Source organism: Stigmatopora argus, chromosome 5 (genome assembly GCF_051989625.1).
Source record: "Stigmatopora argus isolate UIUO_Sarg chromosome 5, RoL_Sarg_1.0, whole genome shotgun sequence".
In the NCBI taxonomy this organism is placed as follows: Eukaryota; Metazoa; Chordata; class Actinopteri; order Syngnathiformes; family Syngnathidae; genus Stigmatopora; species Stigmatopora argus.
The window spans coordinates 7,625,867-7,644,486 of NC_135391.1; the positions used below are offsets into that span (position 1 = coordinate 7,625,867).

Here is an 18,620-nt window from a genome sequence, read left to right on the forward strand (position 1 = left end):
TGCAGGCTATTTGGTGGTCCCTGGGGAATGAAGCTAGTCCTCATGGGCACCATGTTTTTGACCCCTGTGCTCGTAGAGAAGAAGATTCAGCACATTCCTTGGGAGTCGTGACATTCAACAAATGCTGACCTCCTGTGAAAAACAGAAAATGAATGGAGAGAAGCGCTTGCTCGAGGCTGATCTGCCACCGTGAACACGTGTTATTTTGTCATTTCCACTAGCGCGTGAGGCGGAGTGTGTCACCCTCCATGTTGGGGTCTGCCGTTGTAGGTGTGACTGAACGGGATGAGACAAGAACAAAGGACGATAACAGAGACGTCAACATTTGGGAGCTCAAGAGGCATCACAGTCGCAACTTCGTAAATTGTCTTGGGTGCAATGACTTTGCAGTCTGTCTATTTTTGCAATGTTTACAATTTTTATAGTGTATTGTGCATACTTTATAATGTGCAGAGACATAACAACCCTTTGAAGCAGCTGAGTTTTTATTTTCCATATCTCTGTGCAAAAAATAATTTCAGGATTCAGTATTCAAGGTATTAATAAATTAACTTATCTTTAATTACTACACTTTCTTTATATACTTTTTTGATTCTTACGGGGAAATTAATGTGATTAGAAAGGTTTAAAATATTCTAGAAATGCAGAAATATTCTCTCTTTTTCCCAATTTTGTTTATTGCAATTTTATGTCAAGAATGGAGAAAAGCATGACTGTTAAAGCTTCTATTTTATCTTGCAGCAAACAAGTTTTCCTTCTGCCAAAAAAACTAAATTACAAAAAAAAACATTTCTTCACTTTTGCGTTATGTTCAAATATTTGAGTTGCACACCTCTAGATTTTATCTTATGATCCAACGAGTAAAGCATGTGCAGACGTTTAACCGCCGGAGGGCGCTACAGTTCTTGCCTATGACCTCTGCGACCGGAAAAGGAAGTAATTTCGTCCACCGCTCGTGTTAGCGGTGCTATTGGAACGTAACCGTAGCGTGAGTTGGACTCCAACGGGAATATTTGATCGAAATTTGAACGATACACGCTTAAGCCATGCGCCGATGATTTCTGCATCTTTTTCCGAGGAGAGCACGTCACGATTCTTGTGGTCGATTTGAGCCCGTATCAGTTTTTTTTTTTAAAAGAAAGTGTGCTCGTAGCTTACGCAAGGTAGCACCATGGCGGATGTTACCGCTCGTAGCTTGCAGTATGAGTACAAAGCGGTGAGTAGGATTTTGTATAAAACGCAGTGCAGTTCAATACATCGGATCCTACATGATTGTTTATTTACATCTTATACGACTTTATTATCTGTTTATCGAATGTATTTATCAGCGTTTGTGTTAGTTTGTTGCCGAGTGAGAATTAGCTATTAGCTTCTGTGGCTACACCGAATTTGCTCAATATGTTTTGAACCGTAGAATTCGAACTTGGTGCTGCAAGCCGATCGCTCCCTGATCGACCGAACTCGGCGAGATGAACCTACTGGAGAGGTGCTGTCCCTGGTGGGGAAGCTGGAGGGAACCAAGATGGGAGACAAAGCCCAGAGAACTAAACCTCAAAAACTGGAAGAGAGACGAGACAAGTCAGTACAAGTTTCTTTTGACGTTTTGACAATCGACTCACATTTTTGGCGTAAATGCAGTGGTATTGTTTTTTTGTGCCCACAGACACCATTTGCAGTTCGAAATAATATTATATTTATCTTGAAATCGAATGTGTCATTAAGAAAATAATCGTTTTTAGCTTGAAATCCAATATGCCATTTTGTGACAACGATTCTAATTTACGTTGCTGATCCTTGATTACCATGTCTTAATCACACCAGCAAATAAATCTTGGCTGTAATATTAAATCTAAAAAAAATCAATCAAATTGATAAATCCTAAAATAAATGTTCTATTACCCAGTTTTATATGTCCTCATGTAATAACTTTATTTTTCTGTTTAAACAGGAGACGAAAGAGAGACGAGGACAGACATGATATCAACAAAATGAAGGGCTTTACTCTCCTGTCGGAGGGCATTGATGAAATGGTGGGAATTGTATACAAACCCAAAACCAAAGAAACAAGAGAAACCTATGAAGTTTTGCTCAGTTTCATCCATGCGGCTTTGGGAGATCAGGTTTGTGAATCCCACTTTTTACTGGATGAACGTTGGTTCAATGACCGTTCACTGACTCCAGTCTTTTCTCCTTATAGCCACGCGATATCCTCTGCGGCGCAGCAGATGAAGTGTTGGCCGTGCTAAAGAATGATAAAATGAGGGACAAAGAGCGGCGGCGTGAGGTGGAGCAGCTTTTGGGCCCGGCCGATGACACCCGCTACCATGTGCTGGTCAACTTGGGAAAGAAGATCACCGACTATGGGGGCGATAAGGATTTGCAAAATATGGGTATGTTTCAATGAAACGACTGTGCACTCAATAACCAATGTATTCCAAACTATTAATTCCCTCGTCAATTCTCTCTTTTTGTAGATGACAACATCGATGAAACTTATGGCGTCAATGTCCAGTTTGGATCTGATGAGGAGGTATATTTCTTGGATGTTAGAATTTTAAGCGATTTCTGCTTTACAAACGAATCCTTTTTTTTTAGGAGGGCGATGAAGACAAGTATGGAGAAGTGCGGGATGAACACTCAGATGAAGACAGCGAAGGAGAGGAAGCCGGCGTGGGCTCTGCTCTTTCGGCCAATGTGAGCGGCCCATCCATCTGCCTGAGTAGTGGAGGTGAAGCTTGATTGTTTATTGATCCTTCTTCTGCCCATTCAGCTTGGCGTCACGGGCGATGTGATGACAGTGAAGAAGAAAGATCTCCACCCGCGAGACATTGACGCCTTTTGGCTCCAGCGGCAGCTCAGTCGTTTTTATGATGATGCAATTGTTTCCCAAAAAAAAGCAGATGAAGTCTTGGAAATTCTCAAGGTCAGCTCATCACTTTTCATTTTTAGTGTTTTTTTTCTTTCTTTTTTCCTTCTTCCTCTGAACTGAGTTTTTGTCCATTTCTTCCAGACTGCCAGTGATGACAGAGAGTGTGAAAATCAGCTTGTGTTGCTGCTGGGCTTTAACACTTTTGACTTCATCAAAATCCTCCGCCAGCATCGTCGGATGAGTAAGTGAATCGGGCTTTTGTTGTCCTTCTCAAATGTAGTAACGATTTTTTTCTGTAGGCGCTCGTTTGCACATTTAGATGGCATTTTGAGTCCAAATTGAATTTTGTATGCTTTTCACCCGCAGTCCAATATTGCACAATGTTGGCAAGCGCTCAAAGTGAGGCGGAAAAGGAACGAATCACCGGAAAGATGGAGTCTGACCAGGAACTTTCAAAGATTCTCTACCAGCTCCAAGAGACGGAGAAGGAGGACATTATTCGGGTAAGGCGTGCGTCCTCACATGTATCTTTTAATTTTTTCGCATCGTATCTGGACGGGTTTTTATATTTTTAGGAGGAGCGTTCTCGCAGGGAGAGAGTCCGAAAATCGCGAGTGGATGACATGGAAGCAATGGACACGGGCCATGGAGAGGTAACTACATATACTATTGTGGCTTCACTACATCTGATTTTTTGGGGGGAATTCATAAAAATGTGAAAATCCGCCCTAAAACTTGCGAGTGGAAGCCACTCCCCCAGCTACTAGGACTCCGCAATAAAGAGAAAAAAAAGGTATTCATAATAGGGGTGATCCTTCTTTGCGGTTTTTCATTTATAACGGCCATTAACTGCGATATTCGAGGGATTACTGTATGACAGTGGCAACATGTCAGCATACAACATATAGGTTGTGATTTTTTTAATTCATTAGCTGCTATTATTAGCAAATCCATTTTCTTTAAATCCATCCTTGTCCTCCAGGCTGTTACCCCCCGCCAACTTTTGGACCTGGAAGACCTAACCTTCACACAGGGAAGCCATTTTATGGCCAACAAGCGCTGTCAGCTGCCAGATGGCTCCTTTCGCAAGCAAAGAAAAGGTTATGAAGAAGTGCACGTTCCTGCACTCAAACCCAAGCCGTTTGGCGATGAAGAGGTTTGTATTTTGGAAGCAGATCTATAGTTAGACATGTCAGTAGGATTTGTGTCCTCATTGCTTTTCCTCATTATTACACTGCTAGGTTCTTGTTTCCATTGATAAGCTGCCCAAGTATGCCCAGGCTGGATTTGAAGGCTATAAAACCTTAAACCGTATCCAGAGCAAGTTGTTTAAAACCGCCATGGAAACTGACGAGAACCTGCTTGTGTGCGCGCCAACGGTAGGTTGAGTTTGAGCATTGGATTTGGCTCTGCAGGTATTATATTATTTCTCTAAATATTTTACACGATGTGGTGTTTGCGCAGGGAGCCGGTAAGACAAACGTGGCTCTGATGGCAATGCTCCGAGAAATCGGAAAACACATCAACATGGACGGGACCATAAATGTGGATGACTTCAAAATCATCTACATTGCACCCATGCGTTCTTTGGTACAGGAAATGGTGGGAAGCTTTAGTAAGGTAAGTTCGTCTCATTTGCATTTCACTCTTTGGATGCCATTGATGCCGAGAGAGATCCTTTTAAATTCGTGGATTTTATCCATTAAAAAAATAAAAGGTCAATGCCAATGTTTCCCCCCCTTTTTTTTCTTCCAGCGATTGGCAAGCTATGGAATCACAGTGTCGGAGTTGACAGGAGATCATCAACTATGCAAAGAGGAGATTAATGCCACTCAAATTATTGTCTGCACCCCTGAAAAATGGGACATCATCACTCGTAAAGGCGGCGACCGGACTTATACCCAACTAGTGCGCCTCATTATCATTGTAGGTGCCAGGCATACTTTTTAAAACATTTTTTAAGACTGTTGTTATAGAAGGTGAGCATAGTTTGAAATAAGAAATGCGAACACTTGCGCAGGATGAAATCCACTTGCTGCACGACGACCGCGGGCCCGTGTTGGAGTCCCTGGTGGCTCGAACCATCCGCAACGTGGAGCTGACTCAGGAAGACGTGCGTCTGCTGGGACTCAGCGCCACGCTGCCCAACTACGAGGACGTGGCCACCTGCTTGCGTGTCGATGCCGCTAAGGGTCTCTTCTACTTCGATAACAGGTATACCCGTGAACCACAGCGGTTAGTTGGTGCCATTTATTCGGGTTGTTCAAAAAGAATGTGTGAATAATGACACGTTTTGGTTACCTCTGCAGTTTCCGACCAGTTCCTTTGGAACAGACTTATGTTGGCATCACGGAGAAGAAAGCTATTAAACGATTCCAGATCATGAATGAAATTGTCTATGAGAAGATAATGGAGCATGCTGGGAAGAACCAGGTTGGTCTTTTATAACTTTGTGTTTGAGGGAAACCGATTATTATTTTATACGTTAACGGGCTATCGAGGAACCTATTGGAATACAAAGCATCATGATATATCTGGCATACATTGCCTATTGGGGTTTGTACAGGCTACTAACTTGTATTTGTTTCTGCCAGGTGCTTGTATTTGTTCACTCCAGAAAAGAAACCGGAAAGACAGCCAGGGCCATCAGAGACATGTGTTTGGAGAAGGACACGCTCGGTCTTTTCCTTCGAGAGGGCTCCGCCTCCACTGAAGTGTTGCGCACTGAAGCAGAACAATGCAAGGTAAAGTAGACAAAGAAAAGAACTTTTTTGGGGGGGGAAGACTTGTGCAAAATATCGACAGCTGGTTTTCGCCTTTCACAGAACCTGGAGCTGAAGGACTTGCTCCCTTACGGCTTTGCCATCCACCACGCCGGAATGACCAGAGTGGACCGTACCCTGGTGGAAGATCTATTTGCCGATCGCCACATTCAGGTTCTGGTGTCCACGGCGACTCTGGCTTGGGGCGTCAACTTGCCAGCACACACGGTCATCATCAAAGGTACGCAGGTGTACAGCCCCGAGAAAGGCAGGTGGACCGAGTTGGGCGCCCTGGACATCTTGCAGGTGAGTGTCGAGACCACGCGGGGACTGTCCGATTGGCATTAGGGCGTTTGCCAATCCGGGGTGAACATTTCAGATGCTCGGTCGAGCCGGTCGTCCGCAGTACGACACCAAGGGAGAAGGAATCCTGATCACGTCCCACGGAGAGCTGCAGTATTACCTGTCCCTGCTCAACCAGCAGCTGCCCATCGAGAGCCAGATGGTCAGCAAGCTTCCCGACATGCTCAACGCCGAGATCGTGTTGGGAAACGTTCAGAACGTGAAGGTCAATTCACGGGCGGCGGTGGCGGCCTTTCTACTTTAAGCGTTGAAACGATCAGTGACGTTTTTGGGGACTTGATTTCAGGATGCGGTGAACTGGCTGGGTTACACCTACCTGTACGTGCGCATGCTTCGCAACCCAACGCTGTATGGGGTCTCCCACGATGACCGCTCATCAGACCCGCTGCTGGACCGCCGGCGGACGGATCTGGTGCACACGGCCGCCAACGTACTGGATAAGAACAGCCTCGTCAAATACGACAAGAGGTCGGGCAGTTTCCAGGTACGCGTTTTGGGGTTTTCTGTTTCCACAAAGCATTTTTCAAAATAGCTGCAGTTCAACTTACCTGGCGGTCTCTTCAAAGGTGACCGACTTAGGCCGCATCGCCAGTCATTTCTACATTACACACGACTCGGTTCAAACGTACAACCAGCTGCTCAAACCGACCCTGAGTGAGATTGAGCTTTTCCGCGTCTTTTCGCTTTCCTCCGAGTTCAGGAACATCACCGTGAGAGAGGTATGGCGGACTCTGAAGTGTTGTCTGCCCTAACCGAATAACCGGGATCCTTACAATTATGGCCGTTTGTTTTAGGAGGAGAAGTTGGAACTCCAGAAACTGCTGGAGAGGGTTCCCATTCCAGTGAAGGAAAGCATTGAGGAGCCCAGTGCCAAGGTAACTTTCAGCTAGCTAGCTAGCCCTGAATGTTCATTTTTCAGTGCCATTCAATTGAATGATTGCCCTCTTTTCCCCCCACAGATCAACGTGCTGCTCCAGGCATTTATCTCTCAGCTAAAACTGGAAGGCTTTGCCCTCATGGCAGACATGGTTTATGTGACCCAGGTTTGGATTGTTACATATTTATTCAAGTCATTAGTTGACATTTAGGGTGAGGAATGTCTCCGTTTTGCTTGGCCTGGGTCTCCCAGTCCAAATGAATTGTACGTTTATCACTCGTTTCTATAGAAATTGTTCACAACACCTACTGTATGAATGCAAGTTAAAATTCAGAAAGATCAGAAACCCTGCATTTTCAAAGTCGGCTTGTTGAATTTCCCTTGCAGAGTGCCGGAAGGCTGATGCGAGCCATTTTTGAGATTGTTTTGAACAGAGGCTGGGCTCAGCTATCAGACAAAACCATGAATCTGTGCAAGATGATTGACAAGAGAATGTAAGTCTGTCATCAAATTTGGACTGGCTGTTTTTTGTTGTTTTTATTTTTAGTAATTGCGTTACAAAAGCCAGATCTTGAAGCGTATGCTGATTTTCTTTTCAGGTGGCAGTCAATGTCCCCACTGCGCCAGTTTAAGAAGTTGCCAGAAGAAGTGATCAAGAAGATCGAGAAGAAAAACTTCCCCTTCGAGCGACTCTATGACCTCAACCACAATGAGATCGGTGAGTTTCCCATTGTTGAAATCCCCCCTGCGGACTCGCAGTAAAGCGGCGTTTTCTAGGCGAGCTGATCCGAATGCCCAAAATGGGGAAGACCATCCACAAATATGTCCACCAGTTCCCCAAACTGGACCTGGCCGTTCACCTTCAGCCCATTACCCGCTCCACGCTCAAAGTGGAGCTCACCATCACCCCAGATTTCCAGTGGGACGACAAGGTTAGGCTTTTTTCGGGGTGTCAATAGCGTGCGGCGCTGCATTCGCGCACTTGTCCCATAACTTCCGCTCGCCTCGTTTCAGATCCACGGTTCGTCCGAGGCTTTCTGGATCCTGGTGGAGGACGTGGACAGCGAGGTCATCCTTCACCACGAGTACTTCCTGCTCAAAGCCAAGTACGCCCAGGACGAGCACCTGGTGACCTTCTTTGTGCCGGTGTTTGAGCCCCTCCCTCCTCAGTACTTCATCCGCGTGGTTTCCGACCGCTGGCTGTGTAAGTCGAACGGAGGAGGCGCTTGCGTAGACTCGATCCATCGCCCCTTTTATTTCAAAGTTTCATTCCTTTTGCCGTACTATCACTCCAGCCTGCGAAACTCAGCTTCCCGTGTCGTTCCGGCACCTGATCCTCCCCGAGAAGTACCCTCCGCCCACCGAGCTGCTCGACCTGCAGCCCCTTCCCGTCACGGCTCTCAGGAACTCTGCCTTCGAGGCCCTCTACCAAAATAAGTTCCCCTTCTTTAACCCCATTCAAACTCAAGGTAAAAGAATAAGGGACGACCAAATTCAGAAGGATAATTTTTTGGGGGGTTTAGACCAGTGTTAAATGTAATGTTTTTTTCTGCGTCCGTCCAGTGTTCAATGCCGTGTACAACAGCGATGACAACGTGTTTGTGGGAGCGCCCACGGGCAGCGGGAAAACCATCTGTGCCGAGTTTGCCATCCTGAGAATGCTACTGCACAACGCGGAAGGTCGCTGCGTCTACATCACCCCCATGGAAGCGCTGGCAGAACAGGTCGGATTCAGATCATCAATGGCAATATATCTAGAGTAAAATTGGCATCCTCATATATGTGTTGGTTCCGTTAGGTGTTTGTGGACTGGAACCAAAAGTTCCAAGACTACCTAAACAAGAAGGTGGTGCTGCTCACGGGAGAAACCAGCACCGATTTGAAACTGCTGGGAAAGGGAGACATTATTGTCAGCACCCCTGATAAATGGGACATCTTGTCCCGCCGCTGGAAGCAGAGGAAGAATGTCCAAAACGTCAGTCTTTTCATTGTGGATGAAACGCACCTCATCGGAGGAGAAAACGGGGTAAGGTTCAAGTCGTCGGGTCACGTATGGAGAGAACGTCTCTGCCGCTGGTAACACGTCGTAACGTCTGCTCCCTCCCCCAGCCGGTGCTGGAGGTCATCTGCTCGAGGATGAGATACATCTCGTCTCAGATCGAGCGGCCCATCCGCATCGTGGCGCTCAGCTCGTCGCTGTCCAACGCCAAAGACGTGGCCCACTGGCTGGGTTGCAGCACCACGGCCACGTTCAACTTCCACCCCAACGTTCGCCCCGTGCCCCTGGAGCTGCACATCCAGGTACGGAAAAGCGCGGCCACTCGCCCGCCACCTGCCGCGGCCACTCGCCCGCCACCTGCCGCGACCTCATCTGAACTCCGCCTCCCGGCCTTTTCAGGGCTTCAACGTGAGCCACACTCAGACTCGCCTGCTCTCCATGGCCAAGCCGGTGTACCACGCCATCATGAAGCACTCGCCCTCCAAGCCGGCCGTGGTGTTCGTGCCGTCCCGCAGGCAGACTCGCCTCACGGCCATCGACATCCTCACTTTCTGTGCCGCCGACGTGGTCCCTCAGAGGTGGGTCTCCGTCCCGTTTTTGCCAACGCTAATCGGTCGGGAGAGCTCACTCGGCTGTCGCCTTTAGGTTCCTGCACTGCACGGAAAAAGATCTGGCTCCTTTCCTGGATAAGATAACCGACGCCACCCTGAAAGAGACCCTGGCCAACGGCGTGGGCTACCTCCACGAGGGCCTGTCCGCCGGCGAGCGCAGAATCGTGGAGCGGCTCTTCAACTCGGGTACGAGCCACGACACCAAGATGAGAGTGGGTGGTTTCTGACTGGTCCCCGATCGTCTTTCCCAGGTGCCGTCCAGGTGGTGGTGGCGTCTCGCTCCCTCTGCTGGGGGGTCGACATCTCGGCGCATCTCGTCATTGTCATGGATACGCAGTACTACAATGGCATCATACACGCGTAAGTAAAGATGGAGAACATTTGCGGACGTCCGGGACGCTGTATTTGATGTATGGCTCACACGGCTCTCATTTTTTTCTCCGATCTATGCCATTGTGTTCATCCTCCGCGCAGCTATGTGGACTATCCCATCTACGACGTCCTCCAGATGGTCGGCAAAGCCAACAGGCCCATTCTTGACGACGAAGGACGCTGCGTGATCATGTGTCAGGGCTCCAAGAAGGTATGTCTGCTGTTTTTCTGTTTTTTTTTACTTAAACATTAAGCGACGTAAAGGATGGCAAATCAACGTGATTTCTTCCTGTCGCGATAGGACTTCTTCAAAAAGTTCTTGTACGAGCCTCTGCCCGTGGAGTCCCACTTGGACCATTGTCTCCACGACCACTTCAACGCCGAGATTGTCACCAAAACGGTGGAAAACAAGCAGGACGCCGTGGACTATCTGACCTGGACGTTCTTGTACCGTCGCATGACCCAAAACCCCAACTACTACAATCTTCAAGGTGAATACACTTTTCAAGGCTAATTAAAGGGGGCATCATTGAATGCGCTTGAGCTCACGCAAAAGCAGAATAGAAAATTTGACAACATAAAATCTCCAACGCCGACTTGTCCCTGTGCCAGGCATGTCCCATCGCCACTTGTCCGATCACCTGTCTGAGCTGGTGGAGAACACGTTGCACGACCTGGAGCAGTCCAAGTGCATTAGCATTGAGGACGAGATGGACGTGGCGCCACTCAACTTGGGCATGATCGCCGCCTACTACTACATCAACTACACCACCATCGGTTTGTGCCCTTTTTTATTGGAATGTAGTGAAGAGGGGAGGGGGGGAATTTTTATTGTGCAAATTTTGGCGGTTTTGAAATGTCTACGTTCACTGTACGGTGCAATTGGTCTATTTGGAGCTAAATTCCCTCTAGCTTTACCGAATGAAATGCTCAAATGAGACAATGCAGTTCCGTTTTATTGAAACTATCTCTGGGGTAGTGTTTCAGAACAATTTTTCAAGTATCACTTTGACTGGAAAAGGCTGTAAGCGAGTGAATGTTTGCCTGTCGCTTTTATTTTGTTGGATGACCACTAAGTATTTTCTTTACGCTGTGCAGAGCTATTCAGTATGTCCCTCAACGCCAAGACAAAGATCCGCGGCCTGATCGAGATCATCTCCAACGCCGCAGAGTATAAAAACATTCCCATCAGGCATCACGAGGAAGCGCTCCTTCGACAGGTAAGTTGTGTTAAACGGGGAAATATAGCAAATCCGAAAGTCTCTGGAAGTATGTCTGATTTTATTTTTCCTCCTGCAGCTTGCACAAAAGGTGCCCCACAAGCTGAACAACCCCAAGTTCAACGACCCCCACGTGAAGACCAATCTGCTGCTCCAGGCCCACCTCTCCAGGATGCAGCTGAGCGCGGAGCTGCAGTCGGACACTGAGGAGATCCTGAGCAAAGTGAGTTTAGACACGCGGCGTGCGTTCGTCTGTCCAAGCCGGAGAGTGACCGCCTCGTCTTGCTCGTTAGGCGGTGCGTTTGATCCAGGCTTGCGTGGATGTGCTGTCCAGTAACGGCTGGCTGAGCCCCGCCTTGGCGGCTATGGAGTTGGCCCAGATGGTCACGCAGGCCATGTGGTCCAAGGATTCCTACCTCAAACAGCTCCCGTTCTTCACCTCCGAGCACATCAAGCGCTGCACGGATAAGGTAAATCGCCCGTTTCCTCTCGCCGCCGTCCAACGTCCCGACCGTCGAGTAACGAGCCGCGACGGACGGATCAGGGTGTGGAGAGCATCTTCGACATCATGGAGATGGAGGACGAGGAAAGAAGCGCTTTGCTGCAGCTGTCCGACATTCAGATAGCCGACGTGGCTCGCTTCTGCAATCGCTATCCCAACATCGAGCTGTCCTACGAAGTGGCCGATAAGGACAACATCAAGAGGTCTGTCTCCTTGTTCGCTCGCGCGAGCGAAGACACGATGTTGAGCATTAGCCTCAAGATTTGAATTTTTTTATTTTTTTTTTCACTCTCAGCGGGAATCCAGTTCTGGTTCAGGTCCATCTGGAACGAGAGGAGGAAGTCACCGGGCCCGTCATTGCGCCCATGTTCCCTCAGGTATTGTTTCTTCAACGTTCTTTGATGAAAGAATTGAAAAATGTTCTGTGAGGAGGATAACAATTCAAAAATAACACAATGTTGGTGACTGAATATTCCGACAGTGCGCGTTAAATCTGAGTATTTTGCTCTGTAAAGACTTTTTATAGCACCTAAGTATTTTCTTATTCTAATCTAATGCTTCTCAGAATCGTGAAGAGGGCTGGTGGGTTGTGATTGGAGACCCCAAATCCAACAGCCTCATCTCCATCAAGCGACTGACGCTTCAACAGAAAGCAAAGGTCGGTGGTCTGCGCGCTCTGCCTTTTGACGGCCGTCTGAAAAACTTCAGTGCAATTCATGTTACATCTCCTGCAGGTCAAGTTAGATTTTGTGGCACCGGCGATGGGCGTTCACAACTACACGCTGTACTTCATGAGCGACGCCTACATGGGTTGCGACCAGGAGTACAAGTTCAGCACCGACGTCAAAGAGGCCGACAGCGATGCGGATAGCGACTCGGACTAATTGGAGAACAAGTCAATGGAGGCAGTCTGATTTCTGTAAATATTTACCCAACATTTTCTTCCCATTTACTTTGAAGTAATTGTTCTTTCATATGGTTTAAGGTCAGCTCCAGAACATCATTGAATATTTTTCATTTAGCAACAGTCATTTGTAGTACCTGTGGGCACTTTTTGTCAAGCAGTCTATTGTCTATTTTTGCCACCGCAAGTTAAAGTTGTTATTGTTGAGCAGTGAACATTTTAATAAAAATTCCAGAGTTTTTTCAAGAAGGAAAAGCCTTGTAATTGTGTCGTCATTAATATAAACATCATCAGATGAATTACAAGTATGCACGTGATGGATGAGACCGCCGTCGCCATTTCGATCAACGAGTAGTCAGTGCAAAAACGTCACCCACATTCAGTCTTGCTCGAGGAACTTCCAAATGGCAATGTCGCCGTCGTCGCTACAAGAAGCTAGCAGTCCGGCTTCTTTTGGATTCCACGTCACGCAGTTGACATCCTGGCCGTGAGCGTTGGGCTCGTGCGCCGCCAAGGAGAACGACGGCTGGTCGGGGTCGGACGACGCGTCCTCCCTAAACACTCGGACGGCGTTGTCCCCGCTGGCGGTTGCCAGAGCTCCGGTCAGACGACACCTCGTGAGACGGAGAGACGAGTACAGTTATTTAAGATGTATGCGTCATCAAATGACAAAAAAGTTAAGTCCAAGGTATTTAAATCTTACCAGTCAATGTCGTATACTGTGCGATCGTGATAGCCAGACAGCGTACAGACGCATTTCCATGACTTGTCGCCTGCTCACAGCACAATGGCGCGCTCATTACCCAGACGAGGTGAACTTGTATTTTTGCCAACTCACCTTGCCCGCTTTCGGCGGGGTACTCCTTCCAAATCTTAACGGCGCGATCATCGCTACACGAAGCCAGCCTCTCGCCGGTGGCGCTGAAGGACAGATTCCACACGGTGGACGTGTGGCCCTTCAGCGTGGCCTGACACTCCCAGTCGTCGTCCACCTCTTTGTAAATGCAGATGTTGTTGTCGTAGCTCGCTGAAGCCAAAAGCTACATTCAAAAATAAAAATGTTAGAAGTAAAAAATAAAAATAAATCATTGACGTGCTGGGACTCACTTCCTGCGTTGGGTGCCACGCAACATGTTTGACATCCTGCGTGTGGGAGTTCAATACCGTAACGCACTCGTAATCGTCCTCTTCATCAACTGTGAAGCACAAATGATAAGATTACAGGGTGTTCCAAAATGTTCTACCACATTTTGTCGGCCAATCATTTTGACAATTTTCTTTGGAATGACCCTAAACGCTCAGTTTGTGTAGAAATGTTTCAAGTTTCCATGTGTAACGTTTAGCATTTCTATCTTTTAGCTTAAGAAATGCCACAAAAGGCATTTTTCGTGTGAGAGTATGCTCCGACCGAGTCACCAAACACAGTGCAGCAAAGAAGGCACCAACTACGTACAAAACAAATTAGGACTTTGGCAACAAAACTTTCAAGAAAAGCGCTGAAATGTGGATTTCCACACTTGGAGGACTAGGCAGGAAAACTTCACAAACCTGCTCCACTGTCTTAAAATTATTGGCCTAGAAAACGGGGTCAAACATTTTGGAACACCCTGTATTTGCGAGCCAAACACAATGAAAAATGTGCACTAAACAGTTAAGTTTGGTTTTGCTAAAATTATAGGTGCTACTCAAAATATTAGATCTGACGTTCTAGTTGTGCTTATGCCATATTACACAGAAAACACCTGATCATGTCTGATTTTGGAAGCTCAGCAGGGTCAGGCCAGGTTAGTATTTGGATATACAGACGCTCCCCTACTTACGAACGCAATTGGTTCCGAGCGATTGTTCATAAGTTGAATTTGTTTGTAAGTTGATTCAGTGCTATATTTTGTATTATAATTTATGTTTAAGGCCGATATAAGTATATTGAAGGTTTATATAAGTGCATTTGTATGTTTAAGGCTTGTATAAGTAACACGCATTGGTTTGTACTGAAAAAAAAAAAACATTTAATAAAATGGAGAGAATATGTACAGTACTGTAGAGAGAGAGAGAGAGATTTATGTATTAGAAACTGAAACTTTCAGAAGTCACTGTGGTCCAGTGGCAAAGACAATGGGTCAGAACTTCAGGTGGACTCGAGTTCAATTCCACTCTTTGCAATTCTCAAATTGTTTATTGAGGTAATGAAAAGGATAGATATAACTTCCAATCACATCATTTCAGAAGTCACTGTAGTCCAGTGGCAAAGACAATGGGTCAGAACTTCAGGTGGACTCGAGTTCAATTCCACTCTTTGCAATTCTCAAATTGTTTATTGAGGTAGTGAAAAGGATAGATATAACTTCCAATCACATCATTTCAGAAGTCACTGTGGTCCAGTGGCAAAGACAATGGGTCAGCACTTCAGGTGGACTCAAGTTCAAATCAGGAATGAGTTCAATTCCACTCTTTGCAATTCTCAAATTGTTTATTGAGGTAATGAAAAGGATAGATATAACTTCCAATCAGATCATTTCAGAAGTCACTGTGGTCCAGTGGCAAAGATAATGGGTCAGAACTTCAGGTGGACTCAAGTTCAAATCAGGAATGAGTTCAAATCCACTCTTTGCAATTCTCAAATTGTTTATTGAGGTAATGAAAAGGATAGATATAACTTCCAATCAGATTATTTCAGAAGTCACTGTGGTCCAGTGGCAAAGACAATGGGTCAGAACTTCAGGTGGACCCAAGTTCAAATCAGGAATGAGTTCAATTCCACTCTTTGCAATTCTCAAATTGTTTATTGAGGTAATGAAAAGGATAGATATAACTTCCAATCAGATTATTTCAGAAGTCACTGTGGTCCAGTGGCAAAGACAATGGGTCAGAACTTCAGGTGGACCCAAGTTCAAATCAGGAATGAGTTCAATTCCACTCTTTGCAATTCTCAAATTGTTTATTGAGGTAATGAAAAGGATAGATATAACTTCCAATCAGATCATTTCAGAAGTCACTGTGGTCCAGTGGCAAAGACAATGGGTCAGAACTTCAGGTGGACTCAAGTTCAAATCAGGAATGAGTTCAATTCCACTCTTTGCAATTCTCAAATTGTTTATTTAGGTAATGAAAAGGATAAATATAACTTCCAATCATGTATAGGCGGGCCGCCTCGTGGTGTAGTGGGTAAGTCACCTGCCTGCGACGTGGGTGTCGAGGGTTCACGTCCCGGTGTCGCCAGTCAACGACTGTATGGTGTCGGCAGTCGGCCGAAGGCCGACTGTCGAACACCACCAGGAACCCCCCCCTCCCAACTGTCTTCCGGTCAGCCGAAGGCTGACCGGAAATATTGTTTTGCTGAAAAAAATGACTAAGTCTTTATTTGAATGAAAAAAGGATTACCCATTTACTGAACTACTAGTGTAGTGATTAGTCAAACAAGAGCGGGATTCGAACCCCATCTCCCACATGGCAGTCAAATCCACTAACTTGAGGTCTGTCTGACCCATTGTCTTTGCCACTGGACCACAGTGACTTCTGAAATGATCTGATTGGAAGTTATATCTATCCTTTTCATCACCTCAATAAACAATTTGAGATTTGCAAAGAGTGGACTTGAACTCACTCCAGATTTGAACTTGTGTCCAACTTTAATTTCAACCCATTGTTCTTGCCACTGGACCACAGTGTCTTCTGAAATGAAGTGATTGGAAGTTATATTTATCCTTTTCATTACCTCAACAAACAATTTGAGAATTGCAAAGAGTGGAATCAAACTCACTTCTGATTTGAACTTGAGTCCACCTGAAGTTCTGACCCATTATCTTTGCCACTGGACCACAGTAAAGTTGGAAGTTGTATTTATCCTTTTCATTACCTCAATAAACAATTTGAGAATTGCAACGAGTGGAATTGAACTCACTCCTGATTTCCGCCTCATGTTCTGACCCAATGATTTTGCCAGTGGACCAGAGCAACAACTAGAAGGTGAAGAATCAGAAGTCAGATTTATTCTCCGACTCTCTTAGCTTTACTTGCTATGTCATTTTTTAAAGAAAAAAAGCCTTACTATACTATGTCGTTTTTTAAGAAAAGAAGGCTTCCTCTACTATGTCGTTTTTCAAGAAAAAAAGCCATGCTATACTATGTCGTTTTTCAAGAAAAAAAGCCATGCTATACTATGTCGTTTTTTAGGAAAAAAAAAGCCTTACTATACTATGTCGTTTTTTAAAGGAAAAAAAGCCATACTATACTATGTCGTTTAAGAAAAAAAGCCTTACTATACTATGTCGTTTTTTAAGAAAAAAAGCCATACTATACTATGTCGTTTTTTAGGGGGAAAAGCCATACTATACTATGTCGTTTTTTAGGGAAAAAGGCTTCCTCTACTATGTCGTTTTTCAAGAAAAAAAAGCCATGCTATACTATGTCGTTTTTTTAGGGGAAAAAAGCCATACTATACTATGTCGTTTTTTTAGGAAAAAAAGCCTTACTATACCATGTCGTTTTTTAAAGAAAAAAAGCCTTACTATACATGGTCTTTTTTAAACAAAAAAGCCTTACTATACATGGTCATTTTTGTAAATAAAAAGCCTTACTATACTATGTCGTTTTTAAAGACAAAAAAAGCCTTACTATACTGTGTCGTTTTTAAAGAAAATAAGCCTTACTATACTATGTCGTCTTTAAAGAAAAAAGCCTATACTATGTTGTTTTTTAAGAAAAAAGCCTTACTATACTATGTCGTTTTTTACGAAAAAAAAAGCCTTACAATACTATGTCGTTTTTTTAAAAGAAAAAAGCCTTACAATACTATGTCATTTTTTAAGAAAAAAAGCCTTAACGAACGCAATTGGTTCCGAGCGATTGTTCATAAGTTGAATTTGTTTGTAAGTTGATTCAGTGCTATATTTTGTATTATAATTTATGTTTAAGGTCGATATAAGTATATAAAAGAGGCGAAATACAAAATTGGACTTGCGAACATTTTTGGACTTAAACGCAATTTGCAGACATGTTCGTATGTACCGTTGTTCGTAACTCGAATGTTCGTAAGTAGGGGAGCGTCTGTAATCGGAACCTAAACTTTTCCGGGATCTGCATTTCCAAGCATCATAATAGAACGGGTTAAAAAAAAAGAACACCTACCTTCCCAAATCCACACGCTCTTATCGCGGCTGCAGGTCGCGAGCAGGTTGCCCGAAGGTGCCCAAGCCACGCATTTCACCTCGTTCTCATGACCCTCCAACACGGTCAAGCTCTAAAAGAACACTAATGTTTTCTCTAGTCCAAAAAAAACCCACCCAACATTTCAACGGCAAAGATCAACACTGACCTCAAATTCTTGATTTTTCTTCCTCCAGATGCTGGTCGTGGCATCAAAGCTGGCAGAGGCTAGATAATTGCCACATGGAGACCACGCCAGCTTCCTGACGGTGCGTTGGTGGCCGTCCTCCAGCACGCTCTTGCACACCCACGTGTCACCTGCGCAAAACACAACACCCGAACGTGTTAATTGAAGGACACACACAAGAAACGAAAATGGCTGACAATACTGATGCATACGTACTACACTTAACTTATTCACTGCCATCCCAGGTACTGCACATGCATAGTAACACGTTGCGGTTCACGCAATTTCAACCTAATTTGATTCAAGCTAAACACTGACCTTCCTGCCCCCAGATCCGGATGGTCTTGTCGCCCCCACACGAGGCCAGAAGAGACCCGTTTGGATTCCAACCGACGAACCAACAACGAGAGTCCGGATGCGCCTCCACTCTCTGAACCAGAGTCAAATTGTCCTTCATTGTTCAAACTAGAACGACACTCCTACCCAACTAATGACAAATGCGGCAAAGTCTCTTGTGAGAATTTGTCAAGTGGGACTTTTGATGCTCAAAATGTTCAAAAGTTGTGTTTAATAACGCAAATGACGGTTTGCACACCCTATGCATGCGGAAGCGTCGCCATGTTTGCTATCCTGCTTTGCGCAATGCATTGTGGGAAACACAATTGATCATTTTTAATTTAAAAAATAATTTTATTCGTACATTAAAACAGCAAAGAATGAGTGAAATTAGATAGAAACTATGAAAATGTAAAATACAATCAACATAAAAGATAAATAAGAAATCAAAACCTGGATGTGTAGTTTGCTGA

At 45.2% G+C, this 18,620-nt stretch overlaps 2 protein-coding genes across 5 annotated transcripts; one reads left to right on the plus strand and one right to left on the minus strand.

Moving 5' to 3' along the window:
* The first annotated feature begins 945 nt into the window (after window positions 1–945).
* On the plus strand, window positions 946–12,734 carry snrnp200 (small nuclear ribonucleoprotein 200 (U5)). Of its 2 annotated transcripts, XM_077600603.1 has the most exons (45): window positions 946–1,216; window positions 1,415–1,578; window positions 1,949–2,120; window positions 2,198–2,390; window positions 2,475–2,530; window positions 2,596–2,694; window positions 2,771–2,923; window positions 3,011–3,110; window positions 3,236–3,372; window positions 3,445–3,522; window positions 3,852–4,025; window positions 4,111–4,248; window positions 4,334–4,489; window positions 4,625–4,795; window positions 4,890–5,083; window positions 5,179–5,302; window positions 5,464–5,613; window positions 5,695–5,937; window positions 6,011–6,199; window positions 6,281–6,478; window positions 6,561–6,713; window positions 6,789–6,869; window positions 6,954–7,037; window positions 7,259–7,365; window positions 7,471–7,589; window positions 7,649–7,803; window positions 7,886–8,075; window positions 8,167–8,340; window positions 8,435–8,595; window positions 8,670–8,897; window positions 8,981–9,172; window positions 9,270–9,448; window positions 9,516–9,667; window positions 9,733–9,841; window positions 9,956–10,064; window positions 10,155–10,344; window positions 10,466–10,630; window positions 10,952–11,073; window positions 11,153–11,296; window positions 11,367–11,543; window positions 11,618–11,778; window positions 11,871–11,952; window positions 12,141–12,233; window positions 12,310–12,494; window positions 12,561–12,734. In XM_077600603.1, the coding sequence occupies exons 1-44, from the start codon at window positions 1,172–1,174 to the stop codon at window positions 12,457–12,459; spliced, it is 6,411 nt and encodes a 2,136-aa protein (XP_077456729.1). In that variant the 5' UTR covers window positions 946–1,171; the 3' UTR covers window positions 12,460–12,494; window positions 12,561–12,734. The 2 variants fall into 2 exon arrangements, with proteins under 2 accessions (XP_077456729.1, XP_077456728.1); XM_077600602.1 differs by having other exon boundaries at window positions 12,310–12,734.
* ciao1 (cytosolic iron-sulfur assembly component 1) lies at window positions 11,847–18,451 on the minus strand. Of its 3 annotated transcripts, none has more exons than XM_077600605.1 (8): window positions 18,130–18,451; window positions 17,794–17,942; window positions 17,607–17,718; window positions 13,587–13,675; window positions 13,318–13,519; window positions 13,183–13,252; window positions 12,857–13,093; window positions 11,847–11,997 (listed from the first exon to the last, which is right to left on the minus strand). In XM_077600605.1, the coding sequence occupies exons 1-7, from the start codon at window positions 18,266–18,268 to the stop codon at window positions 12,859–12,861; spliced, it is 996 nt and encodes a 331-aa protein (XP_077456731.1). In that variant the 5' UTR covers window positions 18,269–18,451; the 3' UTR covers window positions 11,847–11,997; window positions 12,857–12,858. The 3 variants fall into 3 exon arrangements, with proteins under 3 accessions (XP_077456731.1, XP_077456732.1, XP_077456730.1); XM_077600606.1 differs by having other exon boundaries at window positions 11,955–11,971; XM_077600604.1 differs by lacking the exon at window positions 11,847–11,997 and having other exon boundaries at window positions 12,422–13,093.
* Between the last annotated feature and the right edge of the window lie 169 nt (window positions 18,452–18,620).